The sequence below is a fragment of the Teleopsis dalmanni genome, chromosome 2 (assembly GCF_002237135.1).
Source record: "Teleopsis dalmanni isolate 2A chromosome 2, ASM223713v2, whole genome shotgun sequence".
NCBI lineage: Eukaryota > Metazoa > Arthropoda > Insecta > Diptera > Diopsidae > Teleopsis > Teleopsis dalmanni.
In genome coordinates, this window is record NC_051847.1 from 98,203,691 (window position 1) to 98,228,720 (window position 25,030).

Genomic DNA, 25,030 nt, shown 5'->3' on the forward strand with positions numbered 1-25,030 from the left:
ATGAAAATTAGAAAATTATACAATTAATTTCAATTTAAAACTAATATTTTGAACAATATGACATTTACTACTGGCACACAACTCATAAAAAAAATTGCATGTGTAGATGAATTATATATTATAAAATTATGATAAAAAATAAAGTCACAAAATTCTAACAATCATAGAAAAGTTTTAGGATTTTACCTTTTTCATTTGGTTTTGGGGCCGTTGTTATCGGCGCAGCTTCATACTCATGGCACCGATTAGACGCATCATTATCAAACTGGCAGCTCTAAAAAAAAAATATATTTTAAGTGAGAATATAAACAGTGTAATTATTATTATATCTCTTATCTTATCAATAATTTAATTTTTATTTGCTATCATTGAATGAAATTGAAATAATATTGAAAACCAACTCAATCAGTATTAATAAAAAATTCTTTAGTGCACTTTATTCGTCTACTAGTGACCCATAGATTCAAAATATCTATTATAACATCATTATGTTTCAACAGATACTTAAGGCAGTGATGGTATTAAGTTTTCTTGGTTCAGTGAAATGTAAGTTTTTAATATAGAAACTCATATTAAAATAAATGGAAAAAGCGTGTAAAATAGAAAGGTAAAAACAAATAATTTATTAAATAATTTATTACGTCAATTCAATCATAAATAAATAAAGATAATATCATAAACCTGAAATAAAAGAAATATATGCGAATAAGTTGTGATATCTGACCATATGTAAAATATATATGATAAATTGTTGTGTTGGCAAACTGCTTGAATCGTACCACGTATATAACCGATATTTTTGTTTCTTATCTTTTTTCTGAAATTATTATTGATACACCTATATCTACATACTATACAGTAGAGATGCGCTTTTTTAATTGTGCGCTTGGTAACAGCAACGGCGGATTGTGCGATATCGAACCTTTTCGCTCGTTAATTGAAGCAGTATTTCAGTTAATACAATATATTGCATTCTACTACATCATATAATAAACTACTACTGTTTACCAAGGAAAAAATGAATTTTAATGTTGTGACCAGGCAAGTAATGATTTCTATACTTAAGTATTGAAATTGACTTTTTACTAATAGTTGTGCAAATGATTTTGGCAGATATAATAATATACAGTGACTCTCAGCTTATTTCATCCAACACCAAATTTAAAATTCTTTACGCTATTATTGAAAAACTATGTCATCGATTGAAAATATTTAAATGCCATTTTAAAAGAAAAATATTTATTATTTAATTTAGAAACTTCAAAAATACCGAAAATAATGTTTTAATAAATAGTGAACATAAACTATAAATATACTCCTATTTTAATGCCTCAGCTCATTTCATCCACAAAAAAAATTTCCTTTGGTTCCAAAGTCAATACTTGAAACATTGAGGTATATTGTTTTGTCCATGTTACCATTATTAAACTCCAGATTTCCAACGTCGATCATAATTTGCCTAGCTCTATCCGTACCTTCCTGACTATTATAGGAGCATTTAATTTTGGAGTCCACTTGATTTTTCTAACAATATATCGCTTGTCAGCTGAATTAAAAACTTTATTTGGTGCACTTTTGACTATATTTTGAGTCCAATTCTCACGAACAAAGCGGTTGATGATGCTCTGCACAGTAGAGCGACTCAAATTAACAAATTTCGCAATTTTCCGCTGAGATTGACCGTTCTTAAAATGGGTTAGCACCATTTCTCTGTACTCAATAGTAGTGCGTCGTCCCGTTTTTTAAAAAATTACCGTACTTACCGTTGCACGTCCAAAATCACACAATAAATTTATTACATTTGGTTGGAAATACCTTAATTATAAAATATTACGGAAAAAAAATGTGAATGATAATTTGGATGATATAAGCTGTGAACTATAATTCTGTTATGCGATCGGGTTTTTGCCCTGTGAGCGAAACAAAAGCATATTTTATGTTCTTTGTTTCATTTATTATGTTCAATAAACGAGCATTTCCTTACTTACATTAAAAACTTAATTGTTTTCTAATTCATTTTTAAAATACCGTGTTTAAAAATTTAAAACATTGTTGGATGAAATAAGTTGAGAGCCACTGTATATATAATACAAAATTGATCTCAGTGATGTACTCAGGGTCAGAGAGGATAAAGAAAATAGACCGCCCCTTGACAATTTAATTAAAAGATAAGAAGAACATAATAATTCTGACATGCTTTTGATTTTATATTTCCGTACTATTAATAATAATTATTAAACGGACTCATTGGTGATTTAATTAAAAACTATAATATTATTTGTATTTGAAATAATTATACTTTATTAAAGTGATATTCCAATATTCCGACTTTCTTCGATAGTCAGCTTCAGGGAACTGTTAATAAGAAGTTTGGATAAAGCAACTTTAAAAACATTATAATAACTTGTCAAGCCTCAAAAATATTATCGATAAAGAAATCACAGTTCTTGAGGCAAAAAACCTATTAAAAATAAAGCTCTTACAAATAACATAAATAAGTATATTTCCTTCTACATATTAATATTTGTACACATGTGGATGTCTATATAATCAATTTAACGAAATGCAAATAACCTCAACAATATATGTTTTCTGAAATATTCCCTTTCACACAAATCTCTAACCTTTTCGATTAGTTTAGTCAACTGTGAAAAAACTTTGAAAAAAAATTTTTCTAGTATATTAACAACCTTCCCCTCCCAAAATCCTTCAACTCTTATTATAAATAATTTTGTGAACTTTTAAAAAAATCATACAGATAATATTTTCTAGTATGTCCCCACTGATGCTGGTTTTTATTTTAATATTTTATATGTAATAAAAAAATAATTCTCCTATGTAATTTAATTTTTATTTCCATACGTATAATTTAATGTTAATGTTATAGCGTTTCTAGTATGTCACATTAGTGATAACATTTTGTTGCAAATATTTATACTTTACCACCACTTGCTTTTTTGCCATAAAATTAAAAAGTGGTTAATTTCCCATGAAGTCCATTAGACTTCGAAATACTATCTAAATACAACATTTTCGAGAATTCGTTCAGTTTAAATATATAGAGAGCGAAATTGTGAGTGCGCTTGAGAATCCGAAATAGAATTCTTGTGAAAAATATTCATTTGAGTATTAATTATATTCTTAACTGAACGTTGCGAGTATTAACCCTTGTTGCAACGTTTGTTGTTATTTGAATTTATTTAAATAAATTTTATTTATTTAATAAGTTATTTAAATAAGTTATTTAAACCTATTTTTAAAATTGTTTGTGCAAAAATAAAAATATTTTTGTTAATAATTTGGTCTATAATTTGTGATATAATATATCATTTTATATTGCCTTTGCGAATTAAAGCTTTTCTTTATCTTGCTTCTTCATCATCACAAGTTTCAGAAGCCTACGTATGGGTTAAAACCTATTTTTAAAGCTGTTGAAATATAAATGATAAGGATTTTCAGTAAAGTATCTACTGTTACAGAAATAATAAAAATATTTCTTTATATTAGGGTTTTTTTCTATTGCAAAATTACATAAAAAATAACGATCTAATTTAGTCTTTAAAAAAAAACTATGGGGACATTCACGATAACGACTAATGAGCTCAGTAACCAAGTAAAATGGAAACACTGTAAAGTGCCAACTGATTATAGCTTGTAATCAAAAAAGAACTTATTTGTTCTTTTTTTTTAATTCCTGCGGTTATCCAATCGGTAAATTTTTTTATTTTCACGCTGACAACACTATTATACACATTCTGTCAAAGTTTAACCCATATCGTACGATTAGTTTTTATTTGGCGCCTATACAAAGAAGTCGAAAAATTTTCGTGTGGCGATTTTTAGCTGAATTTCATTCAAAAAAAGCGTCGTTGTTATGTGGCCAAAGAGATGATTTCCAACGCAGATAGTGACCCCACATTCATCGAACGCATCATAACTAGTAATGAGACATGGGTCTATGAATTTGAAATGCTAATTTGACCACCAAACAACAATCGACCGAATAGTGCTTCGAAGGTGAGCCGAAACCGAAAAGAGAACGCCAAAGTCGATCCAAAATCAAGGTTATGCTGACTGTTTTCTTCCATATTCGTGGTGTGGTACACTATGAATTCCTTCTGGACGGTCAAACGATCAATAAGGAGTATTATTTGGCCGTTATGCGTCGTTTGCGTGAGACCATTCGCTAAAAGAGACCAGATTTATGGAAGGAAAACTCATGGATTTTACACCACGATAACGCCCGGCTTACACAGCGTTGGTTGTGTAGCAGTTTTTGGCCAAAAACTCCACCAATATCATCAATCAAGCACCGTACTCTCCAGATATGACCCCGTGTGACTTTTTTCTCTTCCCCCGACTCAAATTGCCATTACGAGGAACGCGTTTTGAGACCATAGAGGCCATAAAAGAGAATTCGCTGCGTGAACTAAAGGCCATACCTTCGACGACCTATAAAACTTGTATGGAGAATTGGATCAAGCGTTGGCATGCATGTATTGCTGCAGGAGGAGAGTACTTTGAAGGCGATAATAAAGAATATTATTAAAAATTAAAATTTTGCGTTTTCTTTTTAAAATGCTCGTTCTTTTTTGTTTATAAGGTACATGTATTCATAATATAATTTATTATTACCATCTTACAATGTTACTATATCACTTTATAATGTAATTTTCTTTGTGTAGTTTTCGAAAAACTAGTTTTGAATAGATACTTATTATGTTAGAACGATTATTTGTTAACACTTAAACTCAAGTATATTTAATATAATATTAATGTTTAATAGTTAAGTAAATTTCGTCACTTCGCTCCATAATCTCATATCCGATATATGTTTTGCCGTAGAAAGCGATTGAAATGCATTGCAAGGAAAACGAAAGTTCAGTTGATACTGTTACTGTTCTACCGTGAGAAGAAATTGATAGTAACTTACATAGAATAAATGAAATTAGATGATATGGTATGAAATCCTCAAAAAATTTTCAAATTATGTCTTGCATAAATAAACTATTTCACCGATAATCGCTATACTTGAAATTATTAGTTTATTGGAACACATCACCAAACACCAAACGATTTGAATGTGATAGCGTCGATCATTTAAAAGCAAAAATTAAAACAGAATTGTATGTTAGTTTCTTTCTGGAAGTTAATGGGTTAAATAAATTAATATTTCTTATTAACATTATTTTTTTATATAAATAGTATTTCTCACGAATGAATCTTAATTATTCATGAAATCTTATTCCACGGTGACCTAAATAATCTTGGAATATGTAATATTTATTACCAACAATTCTTAAAGATATCAACTTTAAATATTATTTTACAATTTAAACAACAAATTTATCTGAGATACGAGTATTGAGGTTTTTATGAATGTAAATTTTTCCTTCTTATTTGGAAAATCTGCTAATAAAATTTTTGTCATAAGTTGGACTAAAGAATCACATATTGAAATTATATTAACTTCAACTTCAACATACTATAATACTATTATCAAAATTGTTTTAATCAGTGGATATTTCAAGTCATTCGCATATTTATTTACTTTTTTTTTGTTGTAAATACATAAATATCTTTGATTGTTTTATTTGTATACATAAATGTGGTGTACTAATTTATTTTTGAATTTACGTCATTGTTATTACACAAAAATACGTTCACCAGTGGAGGACGTGCAATTTGGCAACCAGACTTTGAGTCTGTTGCCAAAAATCATATTTATCCACTAAATGTACAAATGTATAAGATTCTAAATATATAAAAAATGATGATTTGATGATTTGATGATTTTTATATATAAAAAATATTTTTTTGACCTCGTTTTATTATTTTCATTTTCAATGATATTGACGAATGTATACGTAATGATTTTTTCAGCTCTTCTATGTTATACTTGCAGCTATACTGAGACGTTATCCGGAGCGGAAAAAGGCTGCATTTTGGATGTAGCAGGTGTGCGGCAAACTAATTGTACTAAGAAATACTGCACTATTTTAAGGCAGGAATCAGTGGTGAGTTCAATAACGATATATGTATGTTATATGTACATACATCAACTTGTACAAGCATGCCTTAAAATTGATCAATTGCAACCAATGAAAAGATATGCCTTCTTCTTTGGTCTTATAAGAGTTTATAGGTACATTCATCAGACAAGGAAGAGATTGGCTTATATTGTATTGTATTATAGTGTGTGCATCACACAGCTAACGAAAATTAGTATCATCGGTCGTTTATAGAATGACTTATGAATAGCACAAAAATAATAAACTAATACTTAAACTAATGCAATATTTATTGAATTGTATTTTTTGTTTTTCAGGGCTCTGGAGGAAAAATTATTTCGTTTCTCAGGGGTTGTGAAGATAAGCCATTGGTAAGGAATGAAAATCAAAACTACATAAATTATGTTTCTATAATTATTTATTTAGTATTTGAATACAGTAAAACAAGACTCGCAATTTAAAACATATTACCGCAGTTGTACTAAAGATTTGTGTAATAACTCAGATGGAACACACTCCGACTCTTCATTAGATGCCAACTATGGTGCTGCAGCTAATGCTATTGTAGCGGGTCAAAGTAGTGCAAAATCCATTGCAAAATTTGTATCAAACAGCAGAATATTTTTTCTCTCATTAATAACCTCATATGTATACAAATATATTTAATCACAGATTAAAACAACATTGGTCATACGTATCTGATTATACTTAAAGATGTCGCTGTAAATATTACTTAAGACCTTCAAATAGACGAAATAAATTTCAGTAATCAAAAAATTCTAAATTTTCTTATATGTCCATGATGGATAATACATTTTTTAATTTCACCAAGTATTTATGTTAAATTATTTAATTTATAATATAAAATCCATACATCTCGCAAAGTATAATATTTACTTCACTTTAATATTTACTATATCTGCTTCGAATATTATAATTTTTTCAATCCAACTAAAAGATTTCAGTAAAAGACCCAATTCGGAATTTTTATCTATATGGGTTATATGGATAATTGTGGCGACGTTATAAAAATTTTTTATCAATCCGTTATCGAAACTTTCTTTTGTTCTTAAAGGTAACTCAGACAGTTAATTTTCTGTTTAGAAAATATGAATCTACATAAGTAAGTCTAGTAAAGCCTTGAGCGAAGTAACGATAGAGCAAATGACGTGCACATTCGTCATGGCATTATTATATTATTTTTAATATTATTATTATTATTATAACTCCTAAGGATATTTTACATTTGGAACATATATTATATTTAAGCTGGCAATATGTACGACACCTGCATTGGATTCACATTTTTTGTTTTAATTCAGTGCTTACTAACTCGAAGTTATAAATCAATCCTACCATTCATTACATTTTAGATTCAATTTGAGTTATGAAATAAGTTACAGTACAGATTTATACTAACATTTTTTACAATGAGCTTTAAAATGTTTTAACTATAATAGATCTATCGGAACCTTATATAGAGATAATAAAGATAATAAGATACTCTGATATTGAATATAATACTTTATCAGTTCTGATATCGAACTGCTATATATATAAATTAAGAAAAGCTAACATCGAAAAGCTAACATTAATATAGATGGAACTAATAATTTACTACTACCCATTTTTGTAGGTGAAAAGTTGTCTTCCTTTCAGAAATATTGTAAACTGAAGAAGTTATAAATTAATACTAGAAAAAGCTATTTTTACTTCATAACGCAATTCATGTGAAGCGACCTTACGTCTTGAATTAGAAATTACTAAATTAGTGTCTAAAGATTTTAAGTTCATTAAGAGAATATTAAATATGAGTGAGAGCCGGATTCCTAAGATATATATACTTTAATTTATTCATTTACATAAGTTTACTAACGCTAATGTAGAGAATAATTACATTACTCAACTCAATAATATACTAATCTAAATTGATATAAACTAAGCACATGGAAAACACCTTACCCTACGATTTGAAAATTTTGACCTATTCATAAAATTTGAAGACATTTTATCATATGGCATTTTGAGTAGAAATCTAGAGTATGAAACAGTTCCATACATTTCACCTAAAAATCACACAAGGTTATAATTTAGGTTAGACTATCTAGAAAAAGTATATTGCGATGCTACATATACGAGCAGTTATATCGGGTTGACTAAAACTGGCAGTGTTCTTTTAGAAACATTCAATTGAATGATAAATAATGAAAGCTTATACTTGATGGTTAATTGCACCGCTCCTTTCTTAATCAAAATGTTATTTATATATTATTTATATATTTTACTATTATACTAGTAAAAGAGTACAGATTCTAAACGAGCAGTTTCCAATTAAACAATTTTAATTATAATCCATAAAATATTATTCCACCTATCATACAATATCAAAATATTTACTATTATCGGGATATTTAAACAAAATTTTAATTTTTATTGTAAAAATATAATTTAAATTATAAATTATAATTTACATATTATGTTTATTTTTTCAATTTTAATATTAATATTATTTGTGTCAATATAATATATAAATATATAAGTAAATAAATAAATCCTAAACTGCTTGAAAGAATAAGGTTGGGGAAAACATCTTAATAAAAATCTATGCTAATACAAATCTGCCATGGGTCATATTGATATACTGACAGCCCGCTACATTATCGTTTCAAATCTGCAATGAAATCAGGTTAAGCAAACATAAAATTCATGCAAATTTTAGTTTATATTTTCATTCGGAATGTTTCTGCTAATTAAATGAACTTCATTTCATATTTCCCCTGGTATCGTACTGTTATTGTAAATGTTCTTACTGAATCTTTTTGTTTTCTAGGAAGTAATTAACAAGAAAAACGTTTATTTACATGCCTGTGATAAGAAAAAATGAATGCCGCCTGACAGATACAAATGCAAAGAATTACAAGTAAACATTTAGGCCGAGTCAGAATCATCACAGATACTTGTACGTACCGCCTATACGCCGATACGCGGATACGCGAGCGCTCGAACAATAAATAAAATTTGTGTGTAAAAATAAATGTTTAATGTTTATTTATTCGTCTCATGTTCCACTTTCATTTGACATTTTAAAAGGTGCACAATTACGAGAACGATGAAATCATTCGAATACATATTTTCGCAGTTAATTGAGGAAATCAAAGATGACAGGAACCGCAAAATTAAACACAGAGTGGAAATAAATGACAGCTGTGATTGTTATACCGAAATGATGAACTGGCTCTGAGAGCTTAAAAGCAATCGGGATACCATCTGAATAGGTTCTCAAAAAGTATCAAAAAGGAATCTAAAATATATCCGACACCCAATAAAAATACAATAAATTTTAATATATATTAAGATGTAATATACGAGTAGTTTATTTTTCTATAGTTCATTAAAAACCGTTAAATATTTTCTTAATACCTAAGCATAATATCTTTGGTTGGTTGGAGTGGCGGCCTTGTATCCCAAAAAGCCCACTTAAGCACAAATAATGGTCCATTGTGGTACCACAGGAGTTACGTTGATTTGTATAAAGATTGCAATCAGTATACAAAAGAATAATAACTTAATTAACGTGAAAAACACTTCGTCACACTTTCAATTATTCATCGAAATGCAATCAGAAGTATATTAATAATCGCCGTCTATATCAAAACCTTAAATTTATTCACTCTAGAAATTTGTTGGAAATACATTTCTTCAAAAAAAAAAGAAACGAAGATTATTTTGAACCCTTAGTTTATAACTCAAGCTTATATGTATACTATAAATCAAAGCACTCTTATATTTAGCGACCGTAAAAGTGTGAAATTAAGACTTCTTCATTTGGAACAAAACTATACTCATTGACATACTCTTGAATCGGAAAAATCAACTTCTATAAATACGTATAACCGCTGTTAAATAAAAAAGTTATTTAGTTATTTAATATTATTTTTTTTGTTTAGATATGAAACTTCAACATGTTTCGATTACGGCTATATGTTAAATCTACGGCTATATTATCATTTAAATATATGAATATCATATATGGATAACGAATAATTGTCGGTTCAATGATTTATAAATGTTTAATGTACCAGTTATCTTCACTGAAAGTTACCTAGTAATATGTATGTATTTAGTAATTATTGAGAAATTCACTTTGTATAGATTCTCCACAGTTCCTAAATATTAAAATACTCACCACATCCCTTGCATAAATATTTTCCGAACTAATTCACTTAACTAAGCAAGTACCCAGTCGAACAAAGACATCATAAATGATTTTAATATGTAATTCCTTCATATAATATTTATGAGCATTTTGTTCTTATATGAGCTCCTGTTGGAGCCCAAAATGATTGTTATTTTCTTCTATTAGGGCATATTAAACCCAGTCATAAATATGAAACCAAAAAGATACCAAAAGCTTTAAAACTTCGTTATAAAAGTTTTTGTATTATTATTTTTTTTATTTAATTTAAAACGTTATTTGGAATGTTCTTTGAGCTCTTTTGTGAATATTTTTAGTATTATTTTGAAAATTATTTGGTATATTTTCAAAAGTTATTTTACTAGCATAAAAATACAGTTGTTATTTATTTTTTGCAATTATTTAAATATATTTTTAATAAATTTTTATTATAATATAATATTAATCGCTTAAAAAACACTTTAATACTTTGATTATCAATTACACAGTAAATTAAATGATCTGTTTAAATATATTCTTTAACTTAAGAAGTTAAGTCATAAAAATAATTAGTATAGAGAGAGAAATTGAGATTTTAGAGAGGCAATCAGTTTAGTAGTGTCGGAATAATAAAATAAATTATTCATCCATTCATTCGCAGTGATTTATTCTATTCAAAATCAATGCACTGCAAACCTTCAGATATGTGTGCGTTCATAGAGCTGTTTCGAAAACACTCATAAAATTTTCTTAAAGAAGCATCATCTTGGACTTCTTTTTCTAGTTTAAGTACCAGATTATCTTTATATTAGTTTTAAATTCATACAACGTTTGGAATTTAGACTGCTCTTACAAAGCAATGTAGGCGTTTGAGATAATTCGAATAAAATGGAACAAGAAGGCTTCGGCTTGTGCTTCGATCTTGAACATCTTCCAACGCAATTCCATTTTTTACAATTATGTATTTAAAACTATGCAGGATGTTACGATTTATCATGCAATTTATTAAACAAAGACTTTGGAAACCACACAAAATGACTATGTGCTTTTTGGTATTTATAAATTGGTCAGAATTATTTGCATTCATTTTATTAAACTACTATTTACTGCACACTTATATTACTTATATTATAATTATATAGAATTTATATTATAAATAAATAAATCCGATTATTATGATTATGAATCCTTAAACGTTATTATTTAACAATGAACATTTGGTAAATTTCATTATTGTAAAAAACGTATCCCATTATGTTATATAGAATGATTCTTGAGATATAGGGCTTTGAATTTGTAAGCTTTTTACATTTATCTCACACTGACAGCAGATATATTTATTTGTTGTAAATCATCATGTAATATGAAGACTTTTCTAATTACCACTAGATGTCATGATTACTTTTTGTGTGTGTAGACAAAGACAAAAATATATAAAAATTGCTTGAAATATTAAAATGTATGTAATATATATTTGTCTTCAATCGTCCAAGAAACCGTGTAATGACTCCTTAAGACATTTGATAATGAGTAGCGAAATTTGCAAGAGGTCTTCAACAGACTACAAACAAAACATGCAATAGGATCACCAAGACTAAGACTTGCTCAATTCAGTCCTTAGTTCTTTACATTACTGTTGTGACATTTGGACACTATGGGTCTATCAGTAAAATTCAATTAAAATAGGGAAATCGAATTTTATGATAATGACACCAACTTCAACTGTCTTGAACAGTTTTGTACTAAGCGTACCAATAAAATTAATAATTTTAATAGCATCGAGTTATATACTAGATGAATACCAATCTCAATCGCAGTCACTTGAACAAACTTATAACACATGAAAAAATTATTGAAATTACAATGAAGTGTTCCGAAAGAATTGGGTCAGAAATATATTATAATTACATATTACTAAAACTAATATTAAAACTATTATCATAAATTAATACTTTACAATCTGCAAAATGGAGGAATATGAAATAATTTAACTTAGTACTATTCTAAAAAAACGAGAACACGGTACATATACAGAGCTCCTGCTATCAACAGTAGTTTATGGACTAAACTATAAAAACAATAGAAATTTTCAACCATCAAAAAATATTAATAAATCGATTTTTTTTACTTTACGCTACGATCACTGATCAAATTACAAAGTGAACACTTCAAATAGAACATTTATGCAAAAATCAGACCAGACTTGTTATAGAAAAGCTGAAATCTGTGTTAGAATAATCCAATAAGCAAATACGTTTTTGAAGCAATACGTAGAAAACACAGACGACCTGAATTTAGACAACCTCTTCATATTTAGCAAAAAATTTATAATCATGTAGCGTAATAGCTTATTCAAAATCATTTTATAAAAATATAAATAATTAAGTCATTATCTAATAGACAAAAACATTGATTGAAATTAACAGATATTTTTTTAACATTATTTTCAATGTAAATAACTAGCAGTGGGCAATATTCGAAAAATACGATTCGGAAAAATACGTTTCTTTCTTTCATATACTTTACTTACTTAGTTACATATAATTGTGAATAAAATAATTGTTTTTTTTTTAAATAAAACAAAATTCACATCCGGTTAAATGTGAAATTGTTTGAGTAAACTAGAACCTAAGAAGCAAAATAGGTTTAATTCGACTGTAACTTTATATTTCAATTTTGATTCATCCAATTGATGACTTTTTCAATGTTAAACTTAAAAGCTTATGTCTAAACAGACCAGCTTACGACACTGGCTTTAATAAAAACTTAGCAGCGGCGAATATCTAAATATGTCTCCAATGTTAGGATCACGAGTTATATATATTCAGTCGAATTATTGATCAGCGATCACCTTTTGTTTCACTTTTTCAAAATGTTCATAGGTGGAGGAGGTCGATGATTGCCCAAAACTAGACAGTCATCTGTTCCTCATAAGTTCGATTTTTTGATTAAGGTACCTACCATAAACATATTTTAGCAACTATAACGAGACGTTACTGAAATTTCCGTTGACACTATAAAATATAACATAAACTTCTTTGAAATTCAATGTTGCCATCACAATTTCAGGTAATTTTTGAGAAAATAAAATAAAATAAATTTATATGTATTGTCTTAAGAAGTATTGAAATGTAACTATGGTTAACAAAGTAATTCACAAAAGTTGATACGCTGCCCAACCCTGCCCTAACAAACCTCAAGTCCACCTCAAGACCCACAGGAAGATATGCTGACCTAGGGTCCGTCATCAGCTAAACAATAAATAAACGATATGAATTCCAGTATAGTTAAAGCTTAGTGTGGGGCAGGGATAAGCCTCCCAGCCACAAAAGAGTAAAAGTGCGCAATAGCACTAACTCAAGAAACCACAACAACAACAACAAAATTTACTGTCAAAATAAATATGTATTACCTTCTTTTGGATAAAAAAATCATATTTCTGTAAATGTAAAAAATCTTAGACTTCATTGCTTGTTTTATCAAATATAAAAAAAAAAGTTTTCAAAAGTTGTTACATTTTACAGAACAAAAACTGTAAAATATAATTTGTTTAAAAAAAATTGTTTTGCGGTAGTGTTTACGTGTTTTATCAGGAAGGAAGTACATATTGTAAGTTAAATTATTTATTTATCGTTTATCGCATTATCGATTTATCGTATAAGAATCTGTGGTTAAATCACTTTTAAAACTTTTTTGAAAATGACTCAAAGCATTGCCAAAAATAATGAATAATAATGAATATAACAACAAAAAATAAGTTAATATTTACCGTAGTTTTTGAGCTCAGGATATACGTAATACCAAAGTTTTATCTCTATATTTTAAAAGTATTAAAGCATATTAGGTATATATTTTGTGTATCTCTATCGTGTATCTCTATCGTGTATCTCTATCGTCTTATAATACACACATTACACTAATGCATAAGAAGTTAAAATTTAAAAGTAAAATGGACTATAGTCACTTCCTATAAAAAAACTTTTTTTATATTTCTTAATGCTTAGACCAAGCAGAAATTTATATATAGAAGCAGATTGTGATACATGAAAAGAAATTTGTTTTCAATTCTATCGTTTGTGGATTTATTTTTTCAGCAGATGTATGGAATGGTCTAAAGTAAGTAGGAGATTTAGGAGACACGACTTCTTCCTCTTGAGTAAAATGATGGTACTTAATCGCAGCTTGCGGTTTTAAAATTGAAGTTAATCTAAACTTAGGACATACCAACTAGAGCAGCGGAAATTAATCTTTTTTTGGTAACGAGAAGTACAACTTCGAAACTTATGGTATAAGACTACAACTCATTTAAACGTATGGTGTAAACACTATAAAACTAGGATTAAACTTAACTCAGACTGGCTTATCATAATTGAAACTATTATAAACTTCAGACGACGTGACATATAGTTAAAAACAGAAGGTAAGCTAAACTTATATGAGTAGTATAACTTTTGTCCATAGATGTGGAGCTAATCTAAACTTATGTCGGATAACAAAAACTAATTCAACTAACTTGTACTTATAAACTGAGGATCGAAAAATACAACTTTTTCCCGTATAAAAGTTAATCTTGTAAAACACCGCCTAAAACTTTAATGTCGCCGGTTCTCTTTATCCAAAAAACGTTATTTTAAAATCAACTAAGGAATTTTCTCTTCTCTTGTAAGAATAACGGGAGTTACGGGAATGCATATACATTTAAACAACTTGCGGTAAAAATATTAAAAATCTATACGAAAATATACTTGTAGTACAACCTGATATGTGCAAATTCTTGACACATGAAACAGATATTAAATAAAATTTGGCACTGAAATGCATACAAACTTTTATGAAATCTTCCTTACATCAATAAGGAGCATTGGAGTATGTAATACATACTCAATAAAGAGTATGGATTATCTAAATAAAAACTAGGGTGTAAGCATGAAGATGTACGCAAAGTTTGCTCGTTACATACCTAAAAACTTTTTGACATCTACTTCCATCATCCGATTCGTACATATATCTTCTAAAACAGAAGTTTGCAAAAATAAACCAAAAATATATACAACATAACAATAAATAAAGAATATAAGAAAATAGGCATTGAAACTCAACAGAAGACTCAGACTGAAATGGAAAATTTCTAAAAATGCTGACTAGTTATTTAAATACGTCCCAAAACTGATTTAAGTATGAATTAAATGATGACTTAAGTATTTTTAAGACAGTGTTGAGACTCAAATTACGATTCTAAAATCGGTCCTTAATCATACATGAAAATATTATTATTATATTATTCAATATTATTATTATTACATTATTCAATATTACTATTATTATTATATATAATATTCAGGGTTACATAAGATTTAAGATTTAAGATATTATGCAATTATTTATTTCAAATCAAACAGCAGTTCTCTGATGTGTATTATATGTTAATTGGAAATATATATTTTGAAATATTCGAAAGAACAAATATAAAGCAAGCATTGAAAAAATATTTTTAATCATTGTATACAATATTTCATATGTCAAATTTTATTTCAAAATCATATAAAAACTTTTTATTTGTACATTGAATTTTAATCTATCCTAAAGAGAAACGAAAAATCTCAAGCTTATTTAATTTATATTTCCAAAATTTTAGAACCTGCGTTATACATAAAGAAAAACTTTTCTAAAATGAATCCAGATTACATGGACAGTGGAAAGGTCCTCAAAGAAAATGACAATGCCTTAAAGGGTACAAATGAATCGCCCAAAGTTACTTTACCACTTCCTCATGTTGCCACACTAAGTGAAGATGACTTCTTAGCTCGTGTGAATATGAACGATAAGATAAACAGTATTTTACGTTCTCCATCAAAAACCCCAAAAAGCGTACGCCAACGTTCAGTGTATACTGGAATTAATACATCTGTAAGTTGTGTTTAATTTTATACTCGAATTTATAAGATATATTTTTATTTATTTGATAAATGCTGTAGTCCCGTCTCAACACATCTGCAACGTATGTGGCTCATTCGCGAACATCGGCATCTGCATCAACGCCTACATCTGCTCCTGCTATATCTTCTTTTGTACCAACATCATCAACTCGTGCATCAGTTATCAATAATAGTTTTGTAACCTCAAAGGAAGCTATTTCAGCTTCGCGACATCAATCCCACAATCCGTCTCACGTCAACACCTTGTCATCGCTTTATCATTACGGAAATTCAAACTATGAAAATTCAGGTGTACGTCCTGCTCGGCATCTAATGGCACCTCCACCATCACCTATTTATAACTACGATAATGATATGGTCCGAATGGTAAGTTATCTGTATCCCCTCATAAAACCCCTCATAAAATCAAAGCAAATCAATTTTTTTGCTAAAAAGTTTATTTAAAAAAGTTTAAGTTATGCTAGTACTTTAGAAGAAGATCATAGGATTTTTCTCAAACAATAATTAATAATAATAGATGTAACAAATCTTAGGTGTTAGAAAAATAATACCAATATTTACTTAAAATTAATTGGATTCCAATAAACAAGTCTCGAGTGAAACTATGTTTCACTTGGTGTAATTATTGGCACGTCTTCCATTATTGGCACAACTTCCATTGAGAACAAAAAATTTTTTTTACAATGTTTTAAGTTTTCAAATAATTTTTGATATATGTATTTATTTACAGCCTCCAATAGTATCACCAGGAATCAATTCTCAACAATTTCCTCAGCCAATGCCACCACCGCCATTTATAATGGGTCGTTCCAGTACCCATCGCATTGAGTATGAAAACTTAGCTCCAGCACCATGTCCAGGTGCCGGGCCAATTGCTATGTCAAATGGTACCATACAACTCCGCTTACGAGAAGGCATCCGGTAAGCATATCTGAATACATGATTTATTTGTTAATTTTTTTTATAATTATTTTTTGCACAGCATTGATATGACCTTGGATCGAGCTGTACGGGTACTAAACCAGCGCAGTATGGTGGCTATCGCTTTATCTCGCAACTGCACTAACTCTGCTTTAATTCATCCCAATGGGCGAGTGTTGCAAAGTGGTTCTAAAGTAGAAATTGTCACCTATGATGGCACTAAATCTAACAACTATGTGTAAGTTGAGTTTGTCAGAAGGAAAATATTTTCTCTTAACTTTTCATCTCACTTTTCAACATTTTTCAAAAAAAAATTTATTTGAAACTAAAATTAAATCATTGAAAATCATTAAGATTGAAATTAAAAATCAGATATTTGTGATATTTAAAAATATTATAATTTAATTTAAAATATTGAGTACGAAACAACTCATCTTCTTCTTCATTCCTTGTGTTCCCAGGGCAATATTGGGCCATAAGTCCATAAGTCTTTTGATAACTACATCTAAACAAGAGTAATATATTAACAATATATTTACTTAACATCTATGTAGGGTAGACGTGTTTCTCCGTTTCCACCAGTTTATGATCAAATTGATTATAAATATTTTCCAACTTTCCCAAACACTAAAGACAATATTATAGTGATTATAGGGAAGAGAAAATGAAAATCATACTGAAATGTCAATTTCACGTAAATTTAAAATAAAAGTTACAAATATTTTGGGTTGAGATTTGTAGTAAAGATCACGATTCCTGTGGTACCACAATGAGCCATTATTTGAACTCAAGTGGGTTTTTGGATAATAAGCGGCCACTCCAACCTCTACCTACCTACCTGTAGTAAAGATCAAGAGAAAGATTTATACAAAATATCATGAATATGAAATCAAGTATTACATAGGGAATGTAAATGAAATTGTATTTTATTTTTGCTTGCTGAAATCTAGTACAATTTTAAGTAGAAAGAAATCAATGCTAATACAAATACGTTAAGCATGATTGAGTATTTCGTATGGAATATTCTACTTTATTGTCAGGTATTAGTCATTTCAATTTATTTATATAGTTCCCCACTTAAAGCTCAATCCTTTAAAAGAACATCCTTTAAAAGAACTTTACATATATATGGATTATTGTTGGTAAAATCGCCTCTAGTTGTGAGATTACAATTAAATCAATAACAAATTTGCTGCGAATGCTTAATGAAGAATTTCTCTTTTATAAAATATCCATATAAGCATGGATATCCTGACTTATGATTTCAGACTGAATAACTTTTGACGTTTTTTTTTAAATTTCTTTAAAGGCGTTATGCAAAGATGTGGTATAAAGGTGTTAGTTTCACAAGTGACTCATGTGCCCTAATTTATCTGGTTGATACTGCTGGAACACGCACCACTACTGATACATTTACTGATCTGACAAAGGATTATACTCTGACCGTGTTTTATGAGTAAGCTCTCTTTACAATCAATGATATAGTATTTTCCAGAAAAATTATTTTAAATCAAATGAGTTTGATGAAATGCGATAAATGTGTGTGTTCGTTCGTTTATAGTGATTCCCGCCATGGGCCAACATATGTGCACGATGCAAATGATGTCATTCAAAATTCCACTTACACGTGTACAGATGAAGGAACTGAGGTTTATGATATCAACGGTTTTCGTATTACTCAAGCAGCTGATGGACTAGTAAAGTATGTTTTAAGTACATAATGGAGAAATCATATCTAACATATAATTTCATTAGGTTAACACGTACGCATAATAAATGTTTGATTCGCACGAGCCCAGGAAACGGTTCAGCCACCCTAACAACACCCGGCATTCATTGCACAGCATCTTTAGGAAAAACATCTCATCTTTTTGTTCGGTAAGTAATACTTTCAATTTCTTTCGAAATAATTTGAATATTCATTTTTTCTTAACTTTCAAGTCGCAATGAAAAACGCATGCATTTTGATGGTTCTTGCTTTATCGTACGCAATGCTGGACACTCGGCGGGTTTCAATGAGAGTAACCTGCTCATTGTTTACTAGCCCGCAAATTTCTGAAACCAGAAACCGCAAGGCAGTTTTTCTAATAGCAAAAAAATTCCCAAAATTTAGTTTCAAATTGCGAACATGAAACAAATTTTAAGCGAAAAATTTGTTTTGATCGGTTTCACATTTTTTCACCAATTTTTTAAATTTAAGTTTTTAACTTTAAAATATGTTACCAAGTTTATATATCCAGCTATAATCAAATGATTAATTTAGGTTTTCCAAAATTTTTGTTTTGATAAAATTTTGGAACTGTAGATATTAAGATTCACTAAATATGTAAAATATGGAATATAAAATCATTGTTTCGAAAATATATTCTCAATATTATTATTCGATTTACATTTTGCGATTTTGTCACTTAAATTAAAATTTTTTAACCGTGGCTTGTATAAATTATCCTGAACCTATTATAGCTGGAAATAAAATGAAATTACAGTTGTACTTTATCTAAGTATTAGCTAATAAGATTTTAGGTGAAATTGTTATTTAACCGAAATACTTAACAAAATTATCAATAATAAATTAACCGTTCATTATGACTTTTATTTATTTTAATTCTCATGAATACAAACAATACAATACAAAACCGGAAATGTGGTAGTTTTAATAATAATTAAATTATTATAATATCATTATATTATTATTAATTATTTAATTAATAATTTAAGACATAAATATTATGTCTAACTTGAAGCATACTTCAGGAGTTATTACAGTAATCATTTTTTGTAAAAATGTACATACTTATATCTAAACCACTCCTATAACTTATATAGTCCCTAACACCTATATGAAACTAATTGTCCATTAAAGTTGTCGTTTATTTATCGTAAGAAATAAAAGCATTACAACAACACCCATTTCCGTAATGTGTGTTCAAGCTGGACATAGGTCTAGGTTTATCGGCTTATTTTTGATTCTCTTTATTTTAGTAAATGGTTGTTGTTAGTTCAGTTGGGTTGTGACAAAAGTATAGACAAGGATGGTCTCTTCGAAAATTATTAAAATATAGTAAATATTTTATAAAAATCGATCTTTACATAAGAAATAAACAATAAGAGCAATATATGAACTTGATTATAGAAACTGATATAAGGATAGGAACTGATATAACACAGGAAGTTTTAAATACCTGTTTTGACACGTTCTTTTGCTGTTGAGTGAAAGAGAGGGAGGATAACAAATTTTAGAAGGATACTCTTAGCATAAGAAGAAGCTTGCATTTTAATGACAATATATCTAATATATAATATCTAATATAGTTGCAAAAACAATTAATTGCTATTTATTGCCATTAGAATTTTAATTGGTGGTAAAGTTGGAACGGGTTGTAAGATATGATTCTAATTCATATAAACAAAATCAGCTGCCATTTTGCGAAATATGTACGTAGTCCTACTATCAGTTTGAATGTTCTTTGTTCTTTTTTCTTAACAGTCATGGGTGGACCACTGCTTCCTCAACCATTCCCTGCGGAGAGAGGAAAAGAATACTCCCGCGGTTAGGATGGCCTGTCGTAAGAGGCGACTAATATCCCCCAGTGCCAGTCTGACACTTATGCAAGAAGTGCGAATGGTAGTAAGTTGTGGGCGGCAACTTGCGACATCTGACCAGAGATGATACTATCTGGTACTTCGGGGGTCAGTGGCCAGACAGCTTCGGCTGTGCTGACCATTGGTGTTGGACTCGAAGTGGTTGTGGTTAATAGTCAAAATTACGCGGGAAGAATGTTTTGCTTGTCATTCATTCGCCGTGGTGTGCATTTCAAATCGGATGCTGCAGCCCAAATTGTAGCAGAGGTCAGTGGAAGTTATAACTTGCATGAATTTCTTCATTGGTATCGGCGGAATAAGGAAGGCTATTCCAATGGGGCGTTGGTTGACGCTTAAATTAATACGAGTGTTTAGAGCACCGTGATGTTGAGCCAATTAGGCAGGAAATCACGTAAAACAAAAGCGACATCTGCTTCCTCAACCAATTTTTGCCATCTGACTCGATCTGCTACCATGTTTTTCTAATCGCTCACGCGTAGCTTCATTAAATCTGCTTTAGCATCATCTAGCCACCTCTTTCTAAGACTGCCTCTTCTTCGCGATCTAATTAAGTTTCTTACAAGTGCTTGATCGTTTTTCTGATCATTCTCGGTTCATACGCTGAACGTGATCTAGCCATCTTTGTCGTTTTGATTTTATACATGGTATTACATTCTGATTGTCGATTAAGTTCTCTAATTCGTTGTTGTAGCAAATACAATATGCACCATCATCTAATCATATTGGGCCAAAAATCGTTCTCAGTACTTTCCGTTTGTGGGATAATAGTTGGTATGTTTCGTTTGTTTTGACTGTCCACATTTCGCAATCATATGTCAGTACTGATCTAATTAGACAATTTTATATACGGAGTTTTTGTTATCTAGATTTTAGATTTAAAAACTTTTATATGTACGTAGTTCGTCTTATATGCTGCCTTAATTCTATTTTGCATGGCAGCTGATGTGTCTTCTTTAGAATTCAGTACAACTTCAAGGTATTTGAAGTCAGTGACCGCTTCAAAGCCAGTATTGTCAATATTGAACTGATTACTACAGACTCTAGATTTTGATCTCTGCATATATTTTGTTTTTTGATGATTAACTTTTAGTCCGATTTTCGCAGTAGCGCTCTAACCTTTTCTACACGACAATATTAAAGCATAGGGGCTTCTGGCTAATATAGTAATATTGTCGACGTAGCGACGAAATTGAATGTCGTTTATGTCGTTTTTTTGTGATAGGATACTATTAAGCAGCAAATTGAATATTAGGGAAGAAAATGCATTATATTGTTGGACGGGTTTGTTAGTTTACCTTGAATGAGTACTGGACTTGTTGTGCTCTGACGCGTTAGTATAATTAAGTTAATCATTTTTTCGGGATTCCAGTCATCAACAGCGCCAGCTTAATTTTTGAACGATATGTTTTGTCAAAAGCTTGCCGGAAGTCTATGAATAGTCAATATATGTCAATATCATATTCATGGAACATTTTGACCATCTTACATATTGTAAAACATTAATCTATGGTTGATATGTTTGGATGGAAACCACATTGATATTCAATACTTGTTCTGCAATAGTATTGATTCTTTGATATACAATATTTGTAAAACCTTTATATCCGTTTTTTAGTGGCGATAGTAGTTTATAGTTGTTGCAGATGATCTTATTGCCTGTTTTTTCGATAGGTGTTGAAAATTTGGCTAATTAACTATTTGTTGCAGTTCAATTGGGACTCCATGTATTATAAAAATTTCTGTCATTGGACGGTTATTCAAATAAGAAAACAATTTTCCTTATATTCTAACACTATCTTATGTGTAGACACATATACGAAGAAAAATACACCAAGAATGTTATATCGTTTAACCGAAGGAACTGTAGAACATTAATTGGTGTGTTGACAGGTCACTGTTTGGTTGCATCACATGCCCGAAAACTAAACCTAATTCACAACGATGCTTGCAGGAAATGCAATGAGCCGGATGCAAAGGAAACTCTAGAGCATCTGATGTGTAATTGCCCGGCTCTCTCGAGAACTCGACAAAAATACTTGGGAGCTTTCAGTTTTGCAGGACTGGAGTACATACCTGAGGTTTCTGTTGGAATCTTAATAAATTTTGCTAATGAAACGCGCATCTTAAGTGATGCTTACAATCGCTAAAACAAGACTCTGATCTGGTATCGCAATGGACCTTAGTGGTCTACGCGTGGCCTTTATGGCCTGCCAGCATAATCTAATCTAATCTAATCTAACACTATCACCTAACGATAACTACACAGAAAAATATGCTCTAACCATGTAGTACTTAAAATGACAATCATTTTCTTAGAGTAATTTAAGTTCGTCTGGTAAAAAAGATATGAAAATCAACATTGTGGTATGGTTCAATCATTTAAGATTTAGTTAAAATCTGTTTAAATCAACCTAATAATTTTTCTGAGTGTACTTAATTTAGTATTTATTTAAAGATTTTTAAATAACTTTGTTTTAAAAGTATACCAATTTCAAAAAACTAAAGTTTAACCTTTCTAAAGCAAATATATTTATTCAAGTAACATAAGTCACATGTAAATATATTTGTAGAAGATAATTATTAAATCCATTATATTTATCCATTCTAGTTTATATTTCATACTCTACTCATAGGTATTTTTGAATGCAATTTAAAATAAAGAATACTTATAATGAAAAATATCGTTTTAAATTATCTGTAACTAATTAATAATTTCAAATTTAAATTTTCAAAACTTATTCTTATGACACCCTCCCTTCACACTTGTGGTGATAAGGAGTGTATTCAATTTGTAACACTTTGATAGAAACATCGGACATCATATAAGCACCACATATTAGAGATCAACATAATATGACGAATTGAACAGGGATGTCTTTGCTGAAAACGGAAAACTTTCCATCCAGGTTTAGTTCCAATTTAATCAAGAAAAAACCAATTTACTTGTGGTTCTCACTCGTACTAAAATATCGATATTTTTCTTTAATTCAATTTTTGGTCCAGTTTCGAGTGTACTCGTATATAGTACTTTCTTGAGCACTATCTTCTGCGATATAAATTAGTTATTTTTGTCATAAACTAAATCATTTTATTAATTTTTTTTTTAAAGTATTTGTAAAAAGGTTATTCGCCATTCATATCTGCCATTCATTGGGCCTATTTACACTATCATGAACGTAGCAAATTTCATCACACTCTCTTCCCTCTCTCATCTATAAGTAACCGGTTTTCATGTTTATATTCATGTTACGTTGGTGTAAATCGGCCCATTAACATTTCAACCATCAAGGAAAAATGTAGACTGTATAAACAGATATCGAACTGTAAGGAACCTCACCTAAAAACACCGATATATTTTTATTGATTCGGTTGTAATTTTCACCAATGTTTTCAATAGGTTTTTGGTGCAATTTCTGCTGTAAGCCATTGTATCTTTAGCTGTCTGTGTATTAGTGTATAATATATTAGTTTAATCTCTGACTTGATAGAATGAAAATTTTTGCACATACTTTTTGGACCTCCGGACATATTAAGACGACAAATAAATGAAATTGTTTGAAATTTCAAAATAGGAAATAAATGAAAATAAAAATTAAATAAGTAATAAATAATTATAAATAATAAAACACTGATTCAAAAAAACTTGACTAACATTTGCTTACGTTCAGATACATATAGATATATACACATGTAAATATATGAATATACACATTAAATTTTTTGTCAAAGACAAATTTAATTTTCTTTCTGGGTTTATACTTAATTTAATAAAAATACGCCATACATAAAATCAAACAATATAATTAAAAAATAGAATATCCTTTTAAAGCTATTAATAAGTTGGTTATCTTGGTTATCCGCATAGTGCCCTGCATTGCTCTTGAGTTGAACATGATTTTGCATTGATTTTTGTAGATGCGAATAAATAGAATTTATTTAAAACTTGTATAATTTTATAATCATTAAGTTGGAATGACGGCTTCCCTTCTCACTTCTCCCTTCTCAGGGATGGGATGGAATAACGCGCTCTGTCTTATTCACGTTGAGATTGCCTACATTCGAGTAACTCAACATTTTACACGGTGCTCGGTGCACGGAAGTTTTTAGCCTTCCGTTGTTCGTTGTTGATCCAATCTGCTCTGTTCCATTTGGTTCGGCTTGCCGCTTAACTTCAAACGATTATTTTACGCTTAATTGAGCGAAAAATTAAATCAAAATTGATTATAAATACAAAACGAAATTAAACAAGCGACAACTGTTTAAGAGAAAAAGTTTTTTTTAAATCGGCACCCAAATGACGCACAAACAAAACCTCGATTAGCATTTACATTTGAATACCAATCAGCCCGTTTGGAAGAAGTTTTTTAGAAATGATGGGATTTTAA

The 25,030-nt window shown here is 29.5% G+C and overlaps 2 protein-coding genes across 3 annotated transcripts; both read left to right on the forward strand.

Annotated features, from left to right (window-relative positions):
- The first annotated feature begins 434 nt into the window (after positions 1 to 434).
- LOC119678655 lies at positions 435 to 6,753 on the forward strand. Its single transcript, XM_038090624.1, has 4 exons — positions 435 to 546; positions 5,884 to 6,017; positions 6,329 to 6,382; positions 6,438 to 6,753. The coding sequence occupies exons 1-4, from the start codon at positions 489 to 491 to the stop codon at positions 6,675 to 6,677; spliced, it is 486 nt and encodes a 161-aa protein (XP_037946552.1). The 5' UTR covers positions 435 to 488; the 3' UTR covers positions 6,678 to 6,753.
- A 6,953-nt stretch (positions 6,754 to 13,706) lies between these two features.
- On the forward strand, positions 13,707 to 19,620 carry LOC119678654. Of its 2 annotated transcripts, XM_038090622.1 has the most exons (9): positions 13,707 to 13,794; positions 15,821 to 16,092; positions 16,161 to 16,487; positions 16,852 to 17,042; positions 17,104 to 17,280; positions 18,352 to 18,498; positions 18,604 to 18,744; positions 18,798 to 18,920; positions 18,984 to 19,620. In XM_038090622.1, the coding sequence occupies exons 2-9, from the start codon at positions 15,856 to 15,858 to the stop codon at positions 19,084 to 19,086; spliced, it is 1,446 nt and encodes a 481-aa protein (XP_037946550.1). In that variant the 5' UTR covers positions 13,707 to 13,794; positions 15,821 to 15,855; the 3' UTR covers positions 19,087 to 19,620. The 2 variants fall into 2 exon arrangements, with proteins under 2 accessions (XP_037946550.1, XP_037946551.1); XM_038090623.1 differs by lacking the exon at positions 13,707 to 13,794 and having other exon boundaries at positions 15,735 to 16,092.
- Positions 19,621 to 25,030: the final 5,410 nt, after the last annotated feature.

Excerpts from the sequence above, each read along its gene's own strand:
- LOC119678655 (XM_038090624.1), top strand. The coding sequence starts at position 489 with ATGTTTCAACAGATACTTAAGGCAGTGATGGTATTAAGTTTTCTTGGT. Across the intron at positions 6,018-6,328 it reads TTTTAAGGCAGGAATCAGTG|GGCTCTGGAGGAAAAATTAT; the intron begins GTGAGTTCAATA and ends TTTGTTTTTCAG. Across the intron at positions 6,383-6,437 it reads GTTGTGAAGATAAGCCATTG|TATTTGAATACAGTAAAACA; the intron begins GTAAGGAATGAA and ends TTATTTATTTAG.
- LOC119678654 (XM_038090622.1), top strand. The coding sequence starts at position 15,856 with ATGAATCCAGATTACATGGACAGTGGAAAGGTCCTCAAAGAAAATGAC. Across the intron at positions 18,745-18,797 it reads GCAGCTGATGGACTAGTAAA|GTTAACACGTACGCATAATA; the intron begins GTATGTTTTAAG and ends TAATTTCATTAG. Across the intron at positions 18,921-18,983 it reads ACATCTCATCTTTTTGTTCG|TCGCAATGAAAAACGCATGC; the intron begins GTAAGTAATACT and ends TTAACTTTCAAG.